Raw genomic sequence first — 21,056 nt, 5'->3', positions numbered from 1 at the left:
TTGTGGTGTTCTTTCTATGCTGTCATTTGTAGAGTCATTTGGCGAGTGTGTCTGCTGTCATATAAGCCTTTTATCTTTAAAACAGTTTCACAACTTACCATTTGTAAATCTCAGCAAAATCATTAGTATTGGCATAACATTAGTGTACTCTATATGTTGGTACAGTCAGCAGATGTCTACACTTAAAGCAAAGATGTTAGTTTAACATTTGGAATTTAAACATTTATATGTAAAAAAAAGTCTTTGTGATTTGCATATTATATGGCATGTACACTGTACATTGTAACAGAAAAAACAGTCGGTAAAGAGTAGTATTATGTAAGGTTGGTATTAATAATTACATAGAATGAGTAAAATCTTAATAAATCTCTTATGTTTTTTATTTGGCACTTTGTATGATGCAATAATGTTTCTGCAAAATTTAACTAAATTTCTTTTCAAAAAGATAATATAATGGCATTTTGAAGATTTTATGATCTTGATCTTAAAAGTGTTAACTTTTTAATACATTACTCTTTTTCATTCCTTTATTTCCAAACATATTTTTTTATGTTTTATCTATTCTTAATATTTTTTATATCTGTACTTGTTTGTTAAGTACAACAAGTGAACTCCAGGAAGCTCCAATTATATTCTGTTTTTCATTTACTGCAGAATTATGCCACCAATTTTCCAAGCCTAATAACTTTCTTTACTATACACAGGCAAAGTGAACCAGGATGTCGACCTCACTCCTGGCACTCAACCAAATTAGGGGAAAATCAGCAGGATCCCAGCATGATGCAAATATCTCAGGGCACCATCAGCACTCCTTGGCACCAAACGTACCACTCAAGGTCAGTTGGCTTGTCTGCGTACATTATGACCAAAGAACTCTTAATTAATCATGTCTTCCCAGAATATACAGAACTATATTCGAATCTTGCAAGCATCTTAAACAATATTTAATTGCAATTATAAGACATTTAATTGTTAGCTAAATAAACATATGCTTAATCTGTGTAATGACTTGAATTTAAAACAGACATTTTTATTAATTAATTAATGTAATTTAGTCAAGAGCAAGTTATTTAAAATGCAAGATTATCTTAGTAATTCATTTAAATCAATTGTTTCAATGGTGTTCTTCATTTCTATATTTTGCATGTTGATGCTGACTATAATGAACTGCTTATTGTAAATCTGTGGAAGAAGTATGACAGATTTTTTTTTTATGTTCCTATGAAGATTGTTTGAGGAATCTGATCACACATTTTGATTTAATGGTGAATGTTAATTTACTCTTAGTCAAAAGAGTGCTTTATCAGGTTTAAATATTGATTGATAAGAACTTACAACAGGGGAAATATAATTTAAGTCAGACTGGATTCATTTCAGGTCTTCAAAAGTAATAAAACAGTAATAGATGTTTTATTAAAATTAATAGTAAAAATGACAATAAAAATTGTATTTTTTAGAACAGAACGTCTACAAAGTTACAGTGCAACTTTAACTTTGTGCTCTTGTTCAACAACAAAGTAGCATCTGGGCAGGTTGCATTAATAAATACAAAATGTTTTTAACCATCTTAATCTTAAGCATAATTTTCATTTTTTGCCGTATGTAACCACTTTACTACATTTTTAACTGATTTTCTGGTAACAAATAAAAAGAGAAGCACACTAAATTAGTAATTACAAACATACGTACATTGCCATACAGTACAGAAATATACAATATAGAGCTAAATATTTTTCAGTGTTTATGAATTGCATTTAGATAATCAATTGAAAACTGTTTGTCTGAGCATTCATTTTATGGTACCTTTTCCTTAAAGCATACCTTTAACCCTCTGAAACTGCCAAATTAACAGTAGTTGACCGTTTTAAAATATTTAAAGATAATCAGATATTAGAAAGCAGTTTTATCGAAGTATGTTTCATGTTACATTTATTTAACATTCAAGATCGTAGGGTATTTTTACTTTTTTTTTATATAGTCTATTTGTTTCTGATTTATTATTTACAAGATCTTATTACAGGTGAAAAATGTTCTACATATCAGCAAAAGGTGACCGTTTATAAAAGGCATGTGTGCATTCCCTGCGCTCTGCATAACACAGGTAATCGGTAGCACACACTGCATTGCACTCAATTACATTCTGTTCGTATTGCCACGGAGTCGTGTAGTGCATTTAAAACAAAAAAAAGTGACATTGTCTATTTTGCTCATGTAGACACATGAAAATGCACCATCGAGCATATTAGTGCATTTAACTGCTGGGAAATTCATGACACATGAAGGTGGATCCTTGCCATTAGTTAACAACCAGCCTTTCCCATTCCCCACAAATGACACTGAGCACGTGCATCCGCAAGGCGATGTGGAGGGATGTTCCTAATATTGTCACAGTTTTTGATGCATCTTTATGATTGCAACCACCTTGATTGCCAATGTAATTAGCGGAACGGACATCGTACTACCACATTACCACATTATATGGATCATCAAAATGTCTGCACGTGACAGGTAATGACTCCAGCCAGTGTATTTTTTTCTTTTGCAACAGTAAAAAATGACTGTCACATACATGAAGAAAACACATAAGCTCATGTATAATGGTACCTTTTTTTAAAACTCATGAAAAACACACCTGTGTTTACAATATGTGTCTGTCTGTGTATGCATTAAAAAGTACAGTTTAGCCATTTAAAATACATTGATACTGGGTTTTTTTTTCTGAAGCGGTGTTTCACTCTAAACTCCTGATGGCCTTTTTATGACAATTCAAAACTTTATAATGGAATTCTCAAACAAAACTTTGCTTTTTTGCTGTAAGATAAAACAAATTGTACATGTTACTGATGTTGCAGCTACTTTTAATGATTTATATGTTTCTGGACCTTTAAACATGACAGTACTTTATAACACCAAAGGGAAGTGTCTTGGAGTGCCTGTTTGTTTTTGGAGACATGATCTACTTCACTTCTAAGAAAATGTTTAGATTAGTACCGAATAATTTGTTCTTGAATAGGACCCCAGTTAGGATCACCTTGGAAATAACATTGTTAACTTTTTAACCCATTGCTTACTTCTGAATCTCTGCAGTTTCAGACTTCCATAAATAGCACTTGTACTCTTGTAATCTTTGCCAATTTATCCTTTCGGAAACTCCAATGAGGCGCACTGTTTCTTGGAGCAGATACATCTTTGTCACTTCTATGACAACATTCAGCCACGGCTGACCTAGTGTTGTATGATGTTGTATATGTGCCATGCAACATCAATTACCTCCATGTTGGTGAAAGCCTTGACATCTCTAAGCCTGTCTAAAATCACTTTGCACCAAAGTAATATAAAATTCCATTACCGGTAACTCTTTCACTGTTTCTTGAATGCTACTTTTCATCTTAGTAGAAGCTGCTAGTACCTTCCAAAAACGCGTCAGTCACATATTGAAGGCATGCCCATTGACTACACATTTTCATTTTATAAATTTAATATATATTTCCTTTATTGCACACAATACCTCCTTATACTCTAATAACCAATTAGCAATTAAATCTGATTAATTAAGGAGGATTTAAGAGAATTTACCATTAGGATACAGGGTTAATGAAAATTAGGCTTTGTAGTCATATGTGAATAATAAATTATGAATCAGTCATTTCAAGCAGTAATTGACAGTATTAGTAATGTCTTGGCTACATTTTAAAATCAATTTTATAGTGTATTGTTAAAAGAAAGTATCAGTTTCTATCAAAGATACGAATATTTCTGGGTGATTTCAAACATATGAATGTTAGTGGATAAGCTGGGATATATTCATTATTAAGTTCTGCTAAGACAAGAGGACCACAGTAACGTCAGTCTTAATATTAGGTGACATGGAGTGCTAATGCCGCCAAGGAGGACAGACTTATCCAAACCATTGTGTTTATCACATATACAGTACTTTGCCATTGGACATTTAGCCAGTCAGTATTAATTCTGCACTACAACTCTGTCCAAGGTTCACTGTTGTGCATATCATTTGCATTTGAAGTAATGGTTCAGTTTTTATGAGTTATAAAGGTTAATAAAGCTTTTTTGTGATATTTTAGGGTTTTTTTGCATTTTTTTTTAAGTTAAAAGGTATTTACAGTGTCACACTGGTTTATTAGGTGATGCATTTTTATCATTTAGCAGTGGCTATACATTAACATTTATGTTGTTTCCCTGTCTACTTTTTAAGCACCTTAAAGACTATTACTAAAGTAAGTAATTCAATATGTTTGCCTGTTTCCAAGTTAAATATGTATATGCAGTATGTATGAATGAACTCATTAATCTTCTTCTCTCTTCTAATAATGGTTTTTCGCTTCCTAACAGTTCCTCAACCAGTGACCTCTCAGGGTATGATCATGGATTCCTGAGGAAGAGCCCAGACCAGTATAGCTCTAGGGGAAGTATGGAGAGCCTGGATCATGGTCACCTTGCCTACAGCTCGTGCCACCAGTTGTCCCCTGCCAAATCAACTAACAGCATTGACCAGTTCCCCCACCTTCACAGCAAGAGAGATTCTGCCTACAGCTCTTTCTCCACAAGCTCTAGCATTCCAGATTACCCATCGCAGTGTTTTAGTAAGGAACGCTCATATTCAATGGACAGCATGCATTTGCAGAGAGGCTCAGAGAGCATTAAACAAGCTGATATACGGTATGTTCGGACAGTATATGATCCTCATCGTGGAATATCAGAAGAGCAAGAAGTTAGTTCTTCAGTGTTGCACCGTAATAAAGATGGGAAAATCCAGACTGACACTAAAGGGGGACATAATTGCTCCAGCAACAGTCACAATACTAACAGACATAGTATTGGCTCAGTGTGGGGAAACTCTGGTAGTAGTAATCCTTCAGAAAGTGATAATACAGGACCACCAGCTCCACCCTTGCGCAGAGATAGTTATGCTGCTACCAAACACCATGAAAGGCCAAGTTCCTGGTCAAGTTTGGAACAGGCCAGATCTGCTCGGATGCAACAGAAAGGCTCCTGGTCTCAATCTGGAAGCTCAGGTAGTTCAGGAAAATCGTCATTTTCTGCAGATACCCAGTTGCATACAGTTGTGGAAAAAAGCCCAGAAAGCAGCCCTACGGTCAAACCAAAACAGACTTTTGCTCAGTCACCTGCACCTGGGAGGCCAATGCTTCCCACTGGGGTATATCCTGTACCTCAACCTGAACCACACTATGCACAGGTCCCCTCAAGCTGTCCCAGTTCTGTCACTGTACTTTATCCAGCATTAGCTAAGGAAAGTGGCTACATTTCACAAAAAGCACAGGCTACTGCTAGTCCTGGGGTGACATTAGAAAAAGAGAACTTACACCAAAGTAATAGCACCACCAATTTCTCCATTACTCATCAAGCAAGACAGTACACAGAAAACAAATATGAAAATACAGATTCTAAAATGGGGCTTTATCGGCCTCATTTTGCATCCATGACTGAAATCAACACTGACAGCCATGCTCAGAATGAAATAGATAGAGGTTCATTTTTTGTTACACACCAGTCTGCCACAGGGAACTGTTCCCATCAGTATCCCAATGCTGTTTCTTCAAAACCAGATCAGAAAGAAAAGAAACATATCCGACAGGAAGAAAGTAAATCAGAAATAGAAATGATTAAATTTAAAGAAGAGCAAGATGAAAGCAAAGCAGAAAGGCCGTATGTTAAGCCAGTAGCACATCCCTGGGGGAATTACTTGGAGAAAACTATGTATCCTAACGGGCAGTTCAATGCAGATAGAAATCAAAGGTTTTATGGAAGCTGCAGTGACATATTACTCTCGGATATGAATGATGAGTTTAAAAATCAAGCTTTACACAGGCACTCAGGTGAGCCATCTGGGTATCAGCTGCACATACCGTGTTCACCAAGGTATAATGATTTCTCCCCTCAACCCCAGCCATCTAAGAACTTAGACCATTGTAGACCCCGATATAATACCAGTAGTGTCCAGAACTGTCAGGCTCGAAAGAGTGATGTAACCAAATTGCGTTGCTCTGTGTTAGAGAAAGTTAATCAGATAGAACAGAGGGAGCAGGAAAAACAAAGGGCCCAAAGCACTAGCAGCATTGGTTGCAATAATTTTGTTTATGGGCGACTAAGTCAGGCATCCAGTGGCAGGAGCTCATACACAAGCATTGAAGATATTCGAAGTCGTCTAAACTTTCCTGATGGGCCAAGCATGGGCAGACTGCACTCAAGTCAGACAAGCTCCCAAAACTGTAACAGGGACCTAAAGAGCTCAAGTGTAGGAGACGAATTAAAACAAGAACAGGAAAATGAGTTTATAAGCCACAGGCGAAGAAAGAGTGAGCATGGAGCCTTGAATGATGCACCAGGTAAACCGGTTCACTTACAGAGGAGCAAGAGCACCTTTCAGCTGAGCACAGAGGAGGAAATGAAGGAAAACAAATGGAAGAGTGAGTTTCAGGATATTTCAAGTGGTTTTGTTGACAACACGTTTAATAGGGCCTATAGGAACAGTATTAAAGATGCACAAAGTAAAGTTCTTAGGGCCACGTCTTTTAAGCGAAAAGACCTTGAAATAAGCCCACCAAATCTCAACAAACCAAAGTTATCTCAAGAGAAGCCATCCTTGGGTAATTCCGCTTGGAGTGCTGCTCGAATTAATAATGGGTCACGTCATGCCCCTAAAGAAAGGCAGACAGTTGCTCCTGAAGAAGTTAGCTCCATTCTGTCACCTCAGCCTCTCAATAATCTACCTGCACCTTATTCTGTTTCCCGAATTGGTGGTAGAAAACGCCTTACTGCTGAACAGAAAAAGCGCTCCTACTCTGAGCCTGAGAAAATGAATGAAGTGGGTGTGTGTGACAGTGAGCCTTTGCCTGTCTCCATGCAAAAGAAGACTCAACACTTCCTCCATCCAGAGACCAGTGTTGCAGACCGGAGAAGAATGTTTGAAAATGAGGGAAGATCTCATACTACTTCTCTGAACACCACTACCAATCTTTCACGCCCTGAGCTGAAGCAGCTGCAACAGAATGCCATAGCTGATTATATTGAACGGAAAACAGGGCGACGGCCTTCCAGGGATCATTCTCTGAACTCTTTTGTAGGAATAAATTGTTCAGAGTCCCAAAGTTTATCTTCTGCTTCTAGTCTGAACTCACTACAGGATCAGACACTATATAAATACAAGCAAACGAACAGGAACTCACAGTCCACAAAAGGATCCTCCACTCTCCCTCCTGGACTTCAAGTTTGCTTTGATTTGGAAGAGAAACAATCAAGACTATTGTCCAGTAATTACTCTCTCTCAGCTTGGCCTACCAGTGAACTACATCAAAGATGCCACAGCTCAGAAATGGAACTGAATCAAGTGTTCACTGTTCAGCAAGCACAAGCGAAGGCCAGTAGTCATCTGCACCACAGAAAAGAACAGTCAGCTTCAGGAAAGTCAGCCTCCGCTGAAGACCTATTAGAGCATTCAGAAAACCGTCCCATTGCTGTCCATGTTCGGTCAAGATCATCACCTTCAGCACATAAGGTAAGATATATATGCTTATAAATGGAAAAGATTAGTAGAAAAGATGTTAATGAGTTATGTATGTGTTTTAAGAGCACATAATTAATGATGAATGGATGTCCCTATTGTGTATGTAAACTGTACATATGGGTAAAATAGATTTCCTTTTGTGTTGCCGACTTTGTTTTGTTCAAATTCTTTTCACTCCTCATTCGTGTTTTCTGTATATGTTAGGTCTTTTTTTCCTCATTCAATAAATTAGAAATAAGTCAGCTCATTTAATGGATGGATCTGAGGTATCATGGCTGTTTAAAATGTAACATTTTGTCATCTAATTGATTCTATTTTGTCTGTTATCCTTGAGTGGCTTGGCCTCACATTTTGCTGCCATTGTGCTAAAATGATGCAGCAATGAAGTTCTCGTCAAGGGCTTCATTCACTTCACTGCACTCATATTCTGTAAAGCTTTATTTCTTAATTTGTACCACTTTATCTTGGTGAGGGGTGCGCTGGTAAGTGACTGAAGAAGGCAACCAACATTTCTCAGCAAAAGTCTGCATCTCTCCTTGAAAAATTCCCAGGTGTATTTAGGCCAGCTAGGGACTTCTATAGGTCACTTCCATAGGTCACTTCCATCTCCTATCTTAATTTACATTCACTACAAAAAGCTTGTGAGTACAGGAAGGTGGATTGACCATTAAACTGAGATTTTTATCTCTAAAGACTTTAACGTCCTTCTTCATAAACACTATCTACTATGGAATCCATAGTAATGCTACAAGAGTTCAAATACAGTACTCAGTCTCACGGTCCCTCCCTTTCCCTCCTCTGTGAATTAGACATTAGATAAGAACTTGAACTCCTTCACTTGGGAAAAAAGCCCTCAGCCTGCAACAAGCAGGTCCTTAATTTCTGGGGATCCTTATATTTGAAGACAGTGAATACACATCATGCCTGGCTATGCACTGCTCCAGTCAGGCTGCCGAAACTGAATACTGTCCAAGCCTTGGCTGTGAATCTGACTTCTTGCCATAGCTTGGACTCCTGAATTACAGAAACTGAATTGCATGCAACAGTTCCCAAGAACTGATTTGCCAATTCTTTTCTTTTTTCCTTTTTGGTGGTTACAGTTTCCATATGGTTCCCCCTAAAGCCAGTACACAAAACCTGGGATAATATTTTCAGAAATCAGAATCTTATCTGAATCTCCAGTTCTAATTTTATTTGGATACAATAGTAGTTTGCTTTTCTAAAATTTCTTTATCAGCTATGTACAGTACAGTATGCATGGAAAAAAAGGTTCCATTGGAGAGCAGTAAGCCCTGTGTATCTCTTGGATGCCCCAGAAATGCTAAAGACAGGGGAACTTGGAAGGAACAAGTAAAGTGTTCATCCAGAGTTCTATGGAGTTGTCATCCAAGCAGGTTCATAGGGTGCTTTGCCCTGGTTGTGGGTGAAAGACCTCTTATTGGAGAGAGGGCAGTATGCAGTGTCTCTATGGCAAAAGTAGGACATCCCTTGAACTACCAAGAGATTTTTGGAGTTGAGCCATTAGGTCCTTTGGTTCTTGAATCAGGAGGTGAGTTAGAGGAGTTACCTTCTGTGTGGAAGAAGCAAGAGTAAGGAAAAAGTAGTGACTTACAGAGAAGGAAGTTAGCTAGGATTCAAAAGCCACGTACAAAGGGCCCAGGAAGGCAGTAGGATTTTGTGTTCTCCTTTTGTTCATTCATCTCATTTATACACCAATTTGTATTTTACCTCCTTAAAGAGCGTCACTGTAAGCGTCCCTTTTTCTTCCTGTAGGTTAAAGTGATCTCAAGAAACAAATAATGATGAAAGATTCTGATTTGCTATTATTTATTTGTCAAATAGAAAGAGTTTACCAGAAGTTCCACCACTTTGACAAAATAAATTGGGTTTCTTATAATTGTTTAATCATAGTTTATTAGAAATCTTGGCCAACTTCATCTATGTGATGTTTGAGGGCTATCTTACAACTACAGACAGCATCACATAAAATGCCTACTAAAGCATTTTAGCAGGATTATGATGTAGACTTTTGATTTCATTATTCCAAAGCTCCTGCTCCTTGGGGTTATTCTTTTGTGATTTGGATCTCAAGAGTTTTGGAAAGTTACTCTCAGTTAAAGTCAAACACAATAAGGAGTAGAGCACCAGCGTATAAACCTGCTTAATGTCCAGTTTGGTTGGTTCATAAAATGAAATGAAAAAGGAGGATACTTCATGTGTAACGTTTCTTTCATGTATAGTTCTCCAAAAACTTCCGTTCTTGTTGAGGGCTTGTCCAGAACAACAAGTGCTCCCTGGGTCATATTATGTGATATCATCTACTGTTAAATTCTGCTCCGTACTTTTTATTTTTATACTGTATTGAGGATTTGTTCTGTTCTGTATATTGTATTGTATTGATCCCCTTCTTTTTGACACCCGCTGCACACCCAACCTACCTGGAAAGGGGTCTCTTTTTGAACTGCCTTTCCCTAGGTTTCTTCCATTTTTTCACTACAAGGGTTTTTTTGGGAGTTTTTCCTTGTCTTCTTAGAGAGTCAAGGCTAGGGGGCTGTCAAGAGGCAGGGCCTGTTAAAGCCCATTGCGGCACTTCTTGTGGATTTTGGGCTATACAAAAATAAATTGTATTGTATTGTATTGTTTGAGTAAGGAGGTGGAAGGGGAAGAGGCAGAGTACCTGTTGCTCAGCGTGGAAGTGACTTAACTGGTCCTCGTGCTAGTTCTCCTCCATTCTAAATCAAACGGAAACCGTGTTCTTGTTGGTGTTATAGTCAAATCCTTCCTTGTAATATCAGTCAGCCCCATACTCGTGAGACACACCCTAAGCTTATGTGCCTGACTCCTGTTACAAGATCCATTTGTGGTTCAACCATTTTTCCAAAGTCTTCACATTTTATCAGCTTTTTCTTTTTAAATGCATTGTGGAATTTATGGTTTGCTTAGTGACTTTAACCTGTCCAAGCCTTAAAGCAGAAAAGTAGCTCCACACTATAATTTTTCTATCTCCATGTTGTATATTTGGAATTACATTCTTGTAGTCACAGATATTGTTTGGTTTTCAGTAAGCATGATATCTATCATTGCATTAAAATAAATTAATTGTGACTGTTCTGTCCAGCACGCATTGTTAGATAAATTTTGTGCTGCAGCTCAAAGGTTTGTTCATCTTGAACTTCACGTGTAGAGCAGATTTGGACCGTCTGTTTCTGACAGTTGACCCATTGTGGCACGCGGCTGGGGGTGGTACCCAGCCGGGACGCCCAGGAGGACTGGAGGAGGGCTTGTGCCTCCTCCAGACAACGAGGGGGAGACCACCCTGGTTGTGTTGGGGGCCACGGGTACAGAGCTGGGAAGCTCAACCCTGTAGGGGCCCGTGGTCACCGCCAGGGGGCGTCCCGATGCCTTGGGAGCCCTGGACCTCAGCACTTCCGCCACACCCGGAAGTGCTGGGGGGAAGAGGATCAGGGACACCCAGAGGGCTTCCGGGTACACAGCCGGTGCTTCTGCCACACGGGGGTGTGTCGGCAGAGGCTTATCAGGAAGCACCTGGAGCCCATCCGGGGGTGAATAAAAGGGGCCGCCTCTCTCCATTCAATGCTGGAGTCGGGTGGAAGTGAACGGAGCTTGGAGGGGAGGAGTGGAGGCGGTCTGAAGAGTGAAGGCATTGTGCGTGTAGGCCAGGACTTGAAGGGGTGATTGGTGCTGAGGCACTGGGGTGTGCTCACTATCTTGTAAATAATAGTGTAAATAAACGTGTGTGTGGTGAAAACAACATGTCTACCTGTCTGTGTCCGGGCTGGTTCCCACACCATACACCTTAAGATTGCAGGAAACACCTTCAAATCTTTTATTAACCTGCAGTTTTCAGGGACTTTGCATTTGCTATTTAGCACATGGACTGAAATTCATGGAATAGTTTGCTCCTGGTAGATTGTAAGGGATCCATTTCTGTTGAAATTGTTGTATAGTGGAATTGCAGGCTTTTAATTATTCTGAAATTGTTTTATAATCCCCATCGGCTACACAAATATCAACAGTTTTCCATTTGAGAACTAATATAAGCTCTCTTGATCTTGGCATATTGTGTAACCATCATGTACGGTTAAAATGAGATTTTAAAGCTGGCCCTTCAGACAATTCTGTTAATCATTTGCACATTGCCAGTTGCACTCGATGTTAACTGTACTCAGATTAGGACATGCTTAAAGCAGAAGTTTATTAAATTTTTCTGACCCATAAATTTTCATTTTTTCCATGCAAAAACATTTTTTCAAGTCACTTGAATCTTTCGATAACCGTGGAAATGTTACAGACATCCAGTGTGGCTAAAGGTGCATTGGTGTTGGAGTCGTACATTCTTTTTCACAGCGCTGTGTCTTTCGTCAAAAGAGGAATATATATTATTTTTTAAAAAAGACCTCTTTCTACTGAAATTTAATGTTGTGGTCAGATAACAACAACAACAACAACATTTATTTATATAGCACATTTTCATACAAAAAGTAGCTCAAAGTGCTTTACATAATGAAGAAAAGAAGAATAAAAGACAAATAAGAAATTAAAATAAGACAACCTTAGTTAACATAAGAAGGAGTAAGGTCCGATGGCCAGAGTGGACAGAAAAAACAAAAAAAAACTCCAGAAGGCTGGAGAAAAAAATAAAATCTGTAGGGGTTCCAGGCCACGAGACCGCCCAGTCCCCTTTGGGCATTCTACCTAACAAAAATGAAATAGTCCTCTTTGTAGTTAGGGTTCTCACGGAGTCACTTGATGCTGATGGTTATACAGACTTCTGGCTTTTAATCCATCCATCATTGTTGGAACATCATGGTGCTTTGGGTAGATGGTGGTGGCACAAGCCACCACCAATAGGACACCGGAAAAGGAAACAGAAGAGAGAGTAGGGGTTAGTACAGATTTTGAATGGTTATTATAATGAATTGGATATACAGAGTGTCAGGATTAAATTACAGTGAAGTTATGAGAAGGCCATGATAAAGTAATGTGTTTTCAGTAGTTTTTTAAAGTGCTCCACTGTATTAGCCTGGCGAATTGCTACTGGCAGGCTATTCCAGATTTTAGGTGCATAACAGCAGAAGGCCGCCTCACCACTTCTTTTAAGTTTTGCTCTTGGAATTCTAAGGAGACACTCAGTTGAGGATCTGAGGTTGCGATTTGGAATATAAGGTGTCAGACATTCCGATATATAAGACGGGGCGAGATTATTTAAAGCTTTAAAAACCATAAGCAGAATTTTAAAGTCAATTCTGAATGACACAGGTAACCAGTGTAGTGACATCAAAACTGGAGAAATGTGTTCGGATTTTCTTTTCCTGGTAAGGATTCTAGCAGCTGCATTCTGCACTAACTGCAAACGATTGATGTCTTTTTTGGGTAGTCCTGAGAGGAGTGCATTACAGTAATCTAGTCGACTAAAGACAAACGCATGAACTAATTTCTCTGCATCTTTCGATGATATAAGAGGTCTAACTTTTGCTATGTTCCTTAGGTGAAAAAATGCTGTCCTAGTGATTTTATTAATATGCGATTTAAAATTCAGATTACAATCAACGGTTACCCCTAAGCTTTTTACCTCCGATTTGACTTTTAATCCTAATGCATCCAGTTTATTTCTAATAGCCTCACTGTATCCATTATTGCCAATCACTAAGATTTCGGTTTTTTCTTTATTTAATTTGAGAAAGTTACTATTCATCCATTCTGAGATACAGGTTAGACATTGTGTTAGCGAATCAAGAGATTTAGGGTCATCAGGTGCTATTGATACATACAGCTGTATGTAAGTTATAAGTAAGATAAGTTCTAATATATTTTACTGGTGGGTTTACGACATTTACTTGCCTTCACGTTTTCCCTAACTCAGACTAATAAATGCTAGTCTCAAAGTAATCAGTAATTGTTTTGTTTTGTTTTCATATTCTAGTCAGTTATTTTTTTTATAATATTGAACAGCCTGTTTGCATTACTTTCTTCAATATGTTCTCCTAAACACTGCACACTCAAAAGATTCCACTCTATAGCTTTCTAGAATTTATACTTCCCTTATTTTGTACTCTGATTTTATTTTTGTTGCTTGATTAGTTATGTATTTGCTAGACTTCCTTTAAATTAAAAAATTCATGTTTACCAAAATATTGTAATGAGTAAGTGAAACCTTATGTCCATTATGTGACCAGCTTAATCCATTTGACAGTTAAAGCGGCTGGACAGAGTCTGAACCAGAAAATATACTTCAGTCATGGCACTGGTCCATCACAGGGCTCACTCGTGCTCACATCCACAGGGACTGGGAGAGTTTAGACTGCCCAATGAGGGACGTGGAAGGAGTTAGAGCTCCTGGTAAAAAATGTTCAGTTATGCAAAGTGATGGTCTAGCTGCAACATGCTTCACAGCATTCATTCAGCAAATTAAACCTATGGTAGTAAGACACAGAAAACAAATGCATACCCTCACCTGAGTGCGTTCTTACAGTGGAAGGCAGAAAGATTTCAATGTAGTTCCATTTATCGTTGTACTGAACTACTCCTGTGTAGTCATATATTGCTTTTAAAGGCTATTTTGTAGTGCATTACACATTTAGGCTAATTGATGGTTTATTTGAAAAATTATGGACACCTTTACAGTCTCTCATTTCAGTATTTATGAATGACAAAATTGCATGCAGTTCTGGGGCCCTTTCTCTTACACATATTTTAGAATAGTTTCTTCCTTTCAAGTATTTCTGTAGAAACCCTTTTCTCATAAGTATACTACATCCAACACTTACGTTCACAAATAGTTGATACCAAAAGTCTGCACACTGTTATTAAAACTTCACCGTTACGTAATGTGAAGGCACAAATCCAAGCAAAATTGGTTGGCCGTGTTTTTTTTGTTTTTTTTTTTATGATAATCTTGAAACTCACAGCATGCATGAGAAAAAACTGCAAATCTTTTTTAGATCATATGTAGCAGAGTCATTTTTTTAATTGAAGTGATTGTTTAATCAGTTTTACTTATAGTATTTTATCTGTATTTATATCTTAAAACTATGTGCATTAATTCAAGACACATGATCCATCTGATAAAATTCTGCCAAAGGGAAGAATGTATTGGAGTCAAATAGACAACAATACAGGAAATGCATACTGCCTCTAGTTTTCCTGTATGGAAGCAATTAGCCATTTTTCTATTCCTTTCTTAAAATGTCCTAATTGTAGGTTAAATCATGATAAAGTGACTGCTGACCTCAAAAGGGAATGGGGCTCTCTTTCATACCTAAGGTCTGTTATACAGGAAGTGGTAAAGATAAAAGATTTGAACTAGCCAGTTTGACCATCAGCACCATCATGAATATACTAAGTGCACACTGCCTTCTAAGTAAGCATTTACTGTTTGCACTGCTTATATTTTTCACACTGTGTAGCGCTTCTTTTTTTCCCCTCAAAAATACATCTGAAATAAGTGGTTCTGAAAAATACATACAGAGCATGGTGTGTACAAGTAAGAGGTAGTCTTTAGTCCATTTGCCTTGTTTAACTAGACAAAACATGATTACTGCAAATCTTTCATATTTAAGGATTCACTTGGAAACATGTATAATAATAATAAACCTTTTTAATAATAAAAAAGTGGGCTGCAAAGCTTAGACATGAATAGCATACCTGGGAGTTGCTGTACTTTTATATTTTGTAGATGTCAGGAAAAAAAATTTTCATAAATTTACTGTGAGTGCCTTATGCCCAGAGACAGATTAAATATTTTATACTTAAGCACCAAGATTTACTCAATAAATCTTGATATAACAGATCTTTACCCATTAGTGTTTGAGGTGGGGCTAGCTAAACTCCAAACCAAAAGATAATTTTTCCTACATAAATATTCTGACATGTCATCAAGTCTTTTGATTCTTCTAGCTAAGACATCATCCTGTTTCACTAACAATGACTTGGCTGGTGTCTTCTCTTGTAAGCCATTATACTGTACGACTTTGGAAGTGCATTTCAGTCAGCTCTAACGGGCTGGAACTTCCTCAGTACTAATTGCTGTCCATCCATCCTTTTTCCACCCTGCTTCGTTCAAAATGTTATTGCAGGGGATGACAAAACAGCCTATCCAGGCAAATCTACCTAAATGATACTGGACCCTAAACAAGCATACTCTTTTATTTGGGGCCAGAATTTCACTACTGTGAATTCTACCTGTAAGGTCTGTGTTGTTCTCATTGAGAAAGATTAGCCATGACTCTGTTCTTTCACAGTTTATGCATGTGTATATTCCAGCTCACAGCATACTTTTTAAAAAAATAACTGGAACACTTATTTTTATCTCAGTTTGTGTTAAATATATGGACTACATAGTACTTTTAAGACTGGCTTGTCTTTCTTATTTATTGTAAGTAACAACCCCCCTTTCCTTTTATTAAATGCTGTATTTCATGTCTGTATTTTGCAGAATGGTAATGCTATGAATAGGGCTTGTCTCTGTACGGATCCAGCATCCAGGGTTTAAATCCTATATCCGGACATTTTTAATGGAGAACTTGTACGTTCTTCCTGTTTCTGCCTGGGCTTTCTTTGAGGCACTCTGGTTTTCCTTTCACATTCCCATAGTATGGCTGATTCCAATTCCAGATTGGCCCTTGTGAGTGTGTGTGTGAATAAACTGTGGGATTGACTGGCCCTGTCCAAGACTGCCTCACCTTATATCTATGGTGACAGGATAAGCTCTGGCCCTGTTGGGAACCCCTAATTAGATTAAATGACTTTAATAATGTTATGTTATGTTTGTATTTTTCCTTGTTAGTTGTATCCTCAGTAAAATTTGCAAATTATTCTCTTTCAGGATTTTGCAGTAGCAGTGAGTAAGTTGTTTGACGACTCAGCTAAGAATCTTGATTCTTCTGCTGATACCCAGAGCAGGTACAGTGAATATTGTGAAGGTGAAAGTGATTCTCACTGTTAATTCACTTTTTACTATTCTCTCCCAGGAAAAAAAAAACAACAATTCAAATAATGTGCATTTAGATTGACAAAAACAATTCAAAAGCTCTGTCTAATTTGGTAGTTTTTATGATTTGTGCTTATTACCTAAGGAGAATGTACAATGAATGAACTAACTACCAGATATAATCAGTGGTGGCTGGTGGAAAAAATTTGGGCGGAGTGTCACTTTTGAGAGGGGGGGGCAAACTGAAACAGCACATATCTATTATATAGTGCCTTTCACATCTATCAATTATATACGTAGTGCCTTTCACATCTATTTATTATATAGCACCATTTATGTCTATCTGGTCATTCCACAAAAATGGAACCCTCATTAAAATGGTCCTCATCATAGTGTCATTGCCTATCTTGGCCTGTCCAGTACCAGATCCGTAGGACAGATCCAGGCTAAAATGAATTATACCCTTTCCTTGATGTTGCCCAAACTGATACCAGCTTTCCCATTTTAACTGTGCTCCAAAACTTCAGGCTGTGACATCCACAGTCCCCTTGCTCTTCCCACAACTTGCCCTATAGATGTGGAAAGGAACAGGTGCACCTGCCATCCAAATTTTATACTATACCTTTCTCTAAATTGCTAAATCCTCTGCCAACTTGCCCAGTACCCCATTCTGCCAAAACCCACATCATAATGTCCGCACCCCCACCTCAGTAATCTCTGTGGACGTCTGTCTACCTATAACACATCCATAGCATAAGTCTAATCCAATTCTGCCCATTTCCATTGTATTACATAAATCCACATCATACAATCATTAGTCCTCTGATTTTTCTCAAGTCTTGCATCCCAGTTTATCATTTACCACATCCACATAGTCATTCCTCACTATTTTTATCCTACACTTTCTGCCAGTCTGCCCAGTCCTGTGCAAGTTTGCCAGGCTTACCTCACCTGGGCACAAATTCACATTGTAAGATTCACAGACCCCCGTATCTTAAAACATAACTCAACCCCCCTAACCTGTCTTGTACTACACCCACAGGACAAGTCCAGCCTAAATTTTACTCTGTCTTTACGATCAGCATACATATTTTTCCTCCTTTCCTAAGGCCTGAAAATTTCTCAATTACTTTATAATTTCACTAAGCCTGACAAAAAATGAGCCACATACTGTTGTCTAGAGCAGTGCTTACCAACCTTTTTTTTCTGTAGTGGCTCGCTCTTTGTAACCAAAATCATCCCAAGGCACACTACTATTCTACTAACCACAAACACATACATACTGTATCTCATATATTCCTCTGGACAGGATGTGTCAATTTTTGGTCACGGTTGTGCCTTCTGATTCTAACCCATAGCCTTCATCTAGCCGTTCAGCAACACTAAGCCGGCCAAAAAATTTTTGCCTCATGCTACTTACTGTCTAGATGACTACTGCTACTTTCATGCCACTTGCATTTCTCAGAAAGATGTTTTAGATCTCATACCCCCATCGTTATCCACAACGCTTTAGTACCAACACTTTGAAACAGCAAACAGGGAAAGCAAAAAAGGGCATTACTTAAACCACACTCAGTTAGTCAACTCCGTTTATCATAATAAGGGTTGGAAAAAGTCTGTGTGTAAGCTCATCCTTGAATTTTTATGTCAGTTCAGCCCGATCCAAGCTCATTTATCTTCTTTTCTTCAAGTGAATGATTTATGAAGGAGTGTTTCTTTAAAGAAATAACCAAATTTTCTTTCACTTCTGAAGTTGCCATCAAAGTTGTGCTCGCTCATCTGTAATTGCTTAACATTAATAATGGTTGTGAACTGTGAACCATTGACATCAATATGGCATAGTGCATCAACAATTGTCCAATCACATTAGATTAAAAAACATAACACAATACTAATTCGATGCAAATAAAGGTGGGAGTGTCCAGGCCACAGAGAGCTGTGTCCCTGAAAAAATCTGAAAGCAACCAATTAAAGGGCAGCCACAGGTCACCTGCTTGCCATAAGATCAAGGACTTACATAGACTCTCATTTGGCTGGCATCCTTCACTCCAGAAATTAAGGTATTCACACAGATTTTTTTTTTTATTCACACAGAAATTAAACAAATACAGGTCCGAACCAATTTTTAATGGATGTTGACATGCACTGACACCAGGCACTTTGTGCAAACGGACAAATTTATTTAATGATTATTTCAAATTACCTAATTAATTTAAGTAGATATTATTTCAAATTACCTAATTAATATACTTAGACAGTCTTTTTTTTTAAATATATGGGAGGATGGCGCCCCAGTGCCCTGCATTACAAACCGCCACTGGATATATCAGAATTAGTTAGATTCTTAAAGTGTTTTTAACATCTTCTGAGGAACCCACCTTCTTCCACCTTTCCAAACCTAAATTATTTAAAAAATGTTACCAATAGCAAAAAAAAAAAAATTGTTGTTATACTAGTTAACTAACTGTCATTACTTTGGCTTCAGAAACCAAGTTTATGACACTGCTTGCTGATTCTTTTGAGGCAATGAAATACGTTGTTTTAGCAGACCCACTAACTGCACATCTCCACAATCAGGCACTTTCCTTAGCACTTTCCATGTGATTGTATCATTAGATTTGCTTCATTCCACAATTATGTGCTGACCCACTCCTTGCCACGACTTTGCTGGATATGTGTGAATCTGGTGATACCAGCTAAGATTCAGGCTTAAGGTCTGTTCCATGAATGAACATGTCAGTTCTAATTCAGCTGAGGAACTGAAATTGGAAATAAAAGAAACAAAATAAACTGCAGCAATGAGAATATGAACTGAATTGGTATTTAAGGAAGTTAAACTTTAATCAATGAAACTGCATGCAGTTCTGTGTTTTCTTGTTTTTTCTTACCATATATCTGAGATTACACGCAGTGATACGCATTTCCAATACAATAAGTAATGAGATGTTAAGGGGTACCTTTCATGTGGTATTTGATGTATGAAGAATAGCTGATGTAGAATGCTTACAATAATAACAATATTTAAAGTCTGACCAGCTAGGAACAAGGCGCATACAGTATAAGGAGTCCTTTGTAACAGATGATTGTGTTGGGAGGAGGAAGAAAGAGAGAGGGTGGACCATATTATTAGTATCTCCTTGATGTTGTGTCTTTCTCTGCTTGGAGATATATGACTAGTATTGAAATGTAGAATACTCAGTTTAGTTTTATCCATAGCACTCAAGGTATAGTATAAACTGCTTCAATATTAATCAACCCTTTTCTGTATATGCCCTAGCATGCTTAACCCATGTCTTTTTTTTAGATACCTGGAAAATGAAGACAAGTGCAGTAATACACCAAAAACATCGACACTTTTCTGTCAAGCAGGGAGCACTAAAATGCAGCGTAATTCACAGTCTCCAAGCAATACATTGACATGCAAAGAAGAATTTTCCCTCGGATCCAATAATATTTCAAGTATGAAGCCTGATACTGTCACCTTAGAACATAATGCTAAATCAGATCTGGCAGAATGTGGAATGTCAGATGGAAGTTCCAATTCCAGCCTTTTATCAAGTCACAATCAAATCCTCTGTAATAAACCCTCTAAAATGCAGCTTTCTGCCCCTTTACCTTCAAATATAATTGAGAGATATGATGGTAACTGTCAAGACAACGATGTAAGCACTTTTCAAGTCAACCTGACACCAGAAGACAACTTAAATAAAAATAAACTTCCCAAGAGACCCCCACTTCCCAAATTTAAATGGATCAATTCATCTCAGGATGATCTCCTCTCTGTACAAAGCAGTCCTCTTCAAAATACACACCAAGCAACAGAAATCTACAGTTCATCCTCTGAGACAGAGACAGAAACAAGCAGCCCCACATCCCCTCGATCAAACACACTCTGCTCTTTGAGAATTTCAGAGTCACAGCTACAGTTTGTTTCTTCCCCCTCCTCTGTTCAGGATGATGATGATGTATTTATTCCTGACACCTCAGCGCAGTCAAACCCTGTGTTGGATCTTCCCAGTGAAATTTACTCTGCAGTCCCTTTGCACAATAACGGTTTGAAAGAACCATCCACACCTACTGTACATAAGCAAACAGACAGAGCTTTCTACTCCTCCCCTCAGGAAAACCAAAGTCAGAGGTATTTTATACTTACTTATTTTTTGTGACAATATGCAAGATGAGTAATTAGTGTAAAATAAAAATGATAATCAGAAAGATAACAGGAAATTATTCAATACTGCTGTTTATCCCCATGAAAAGATATACAGTACTTTAATTTAGAGGGGAAAGTGTTAGATTGATGGCTTTCAGTTTGAACTGTGTCATAGTTTAGCATTGCACATGTGATATTTCACAAAAAAAATCACAAACATCTTTTTCAATTCAGTATTTCAGTAACACTTTAGGTACTGCAAAAATGTATCTGTTACTCCTACATAACAAGACCTTAACAAAGGCTACTTTTGGGTTAATGACACTTAGAAAGTATCAGTAGAGAGATTACTTATCACTGTGCTGTGTGCCATGTGATAAGCTGCTAAAATTATATATGAATATGAGGGA

The 21,056-nt window shown here is 37.8% G+C and overlaps 1 protein-coding gene across 5 annotated transcripts in view; it reads left to right on the top strand.

The window, feature by feature from the left end:
• The window catches only part of shroom3 (shroom family member 3), a 335,910-nt gene that overhangs the window by 302,220 nt on the left and 12,634 nt on the right, over positions 1-21,056 (top strand). For 4 of the 5 annotated variants that reach the window (XM_051929652.1, XM_051929653.1, XM_051929654.1 and 1 more), the window contains 4 exons: positions 705-836; positions 4,351-7,534; positions 16,389-16,465; positions 19,798-20,631. In XM_051929652.1, the coding sequence (XP_051785612.1) occupies positions 705-836; positions 4,351-7,534; positions 16,389-16,465; positions 19,798-20,631 (4,227 nt within the window). Of the gene's footprint in view, positions 1-703; positions 837-4,350; positions 7,535-16,388; positions 16,466-19,797; positions 20,632-21,056 lie in introns of all 5 variants that reach the window. The other variant, XM_051929651.1, reaches the window with a different exon arrangement.

This window comes from Erpetoichthys calabaricus, chromosome 7 (assembly GCF_900747795.2).
Source record: "Erpetoichthys calabaricus chromosome 7, fErpCal1.3, whole genome shotgun sequence".
Lineage (NCBI taxonomy): Eukaryota > Metazoa > Chordata > Cladistia > Polypteriformes > Polypteridae > Erpetoichthys > Erpetoichthys calabaricus.
The sequence above is the reverse complement of the archived record's forward strand: the minus strand, read 5'-3'. Positions and strand labels throughout refer to the sequence as shown.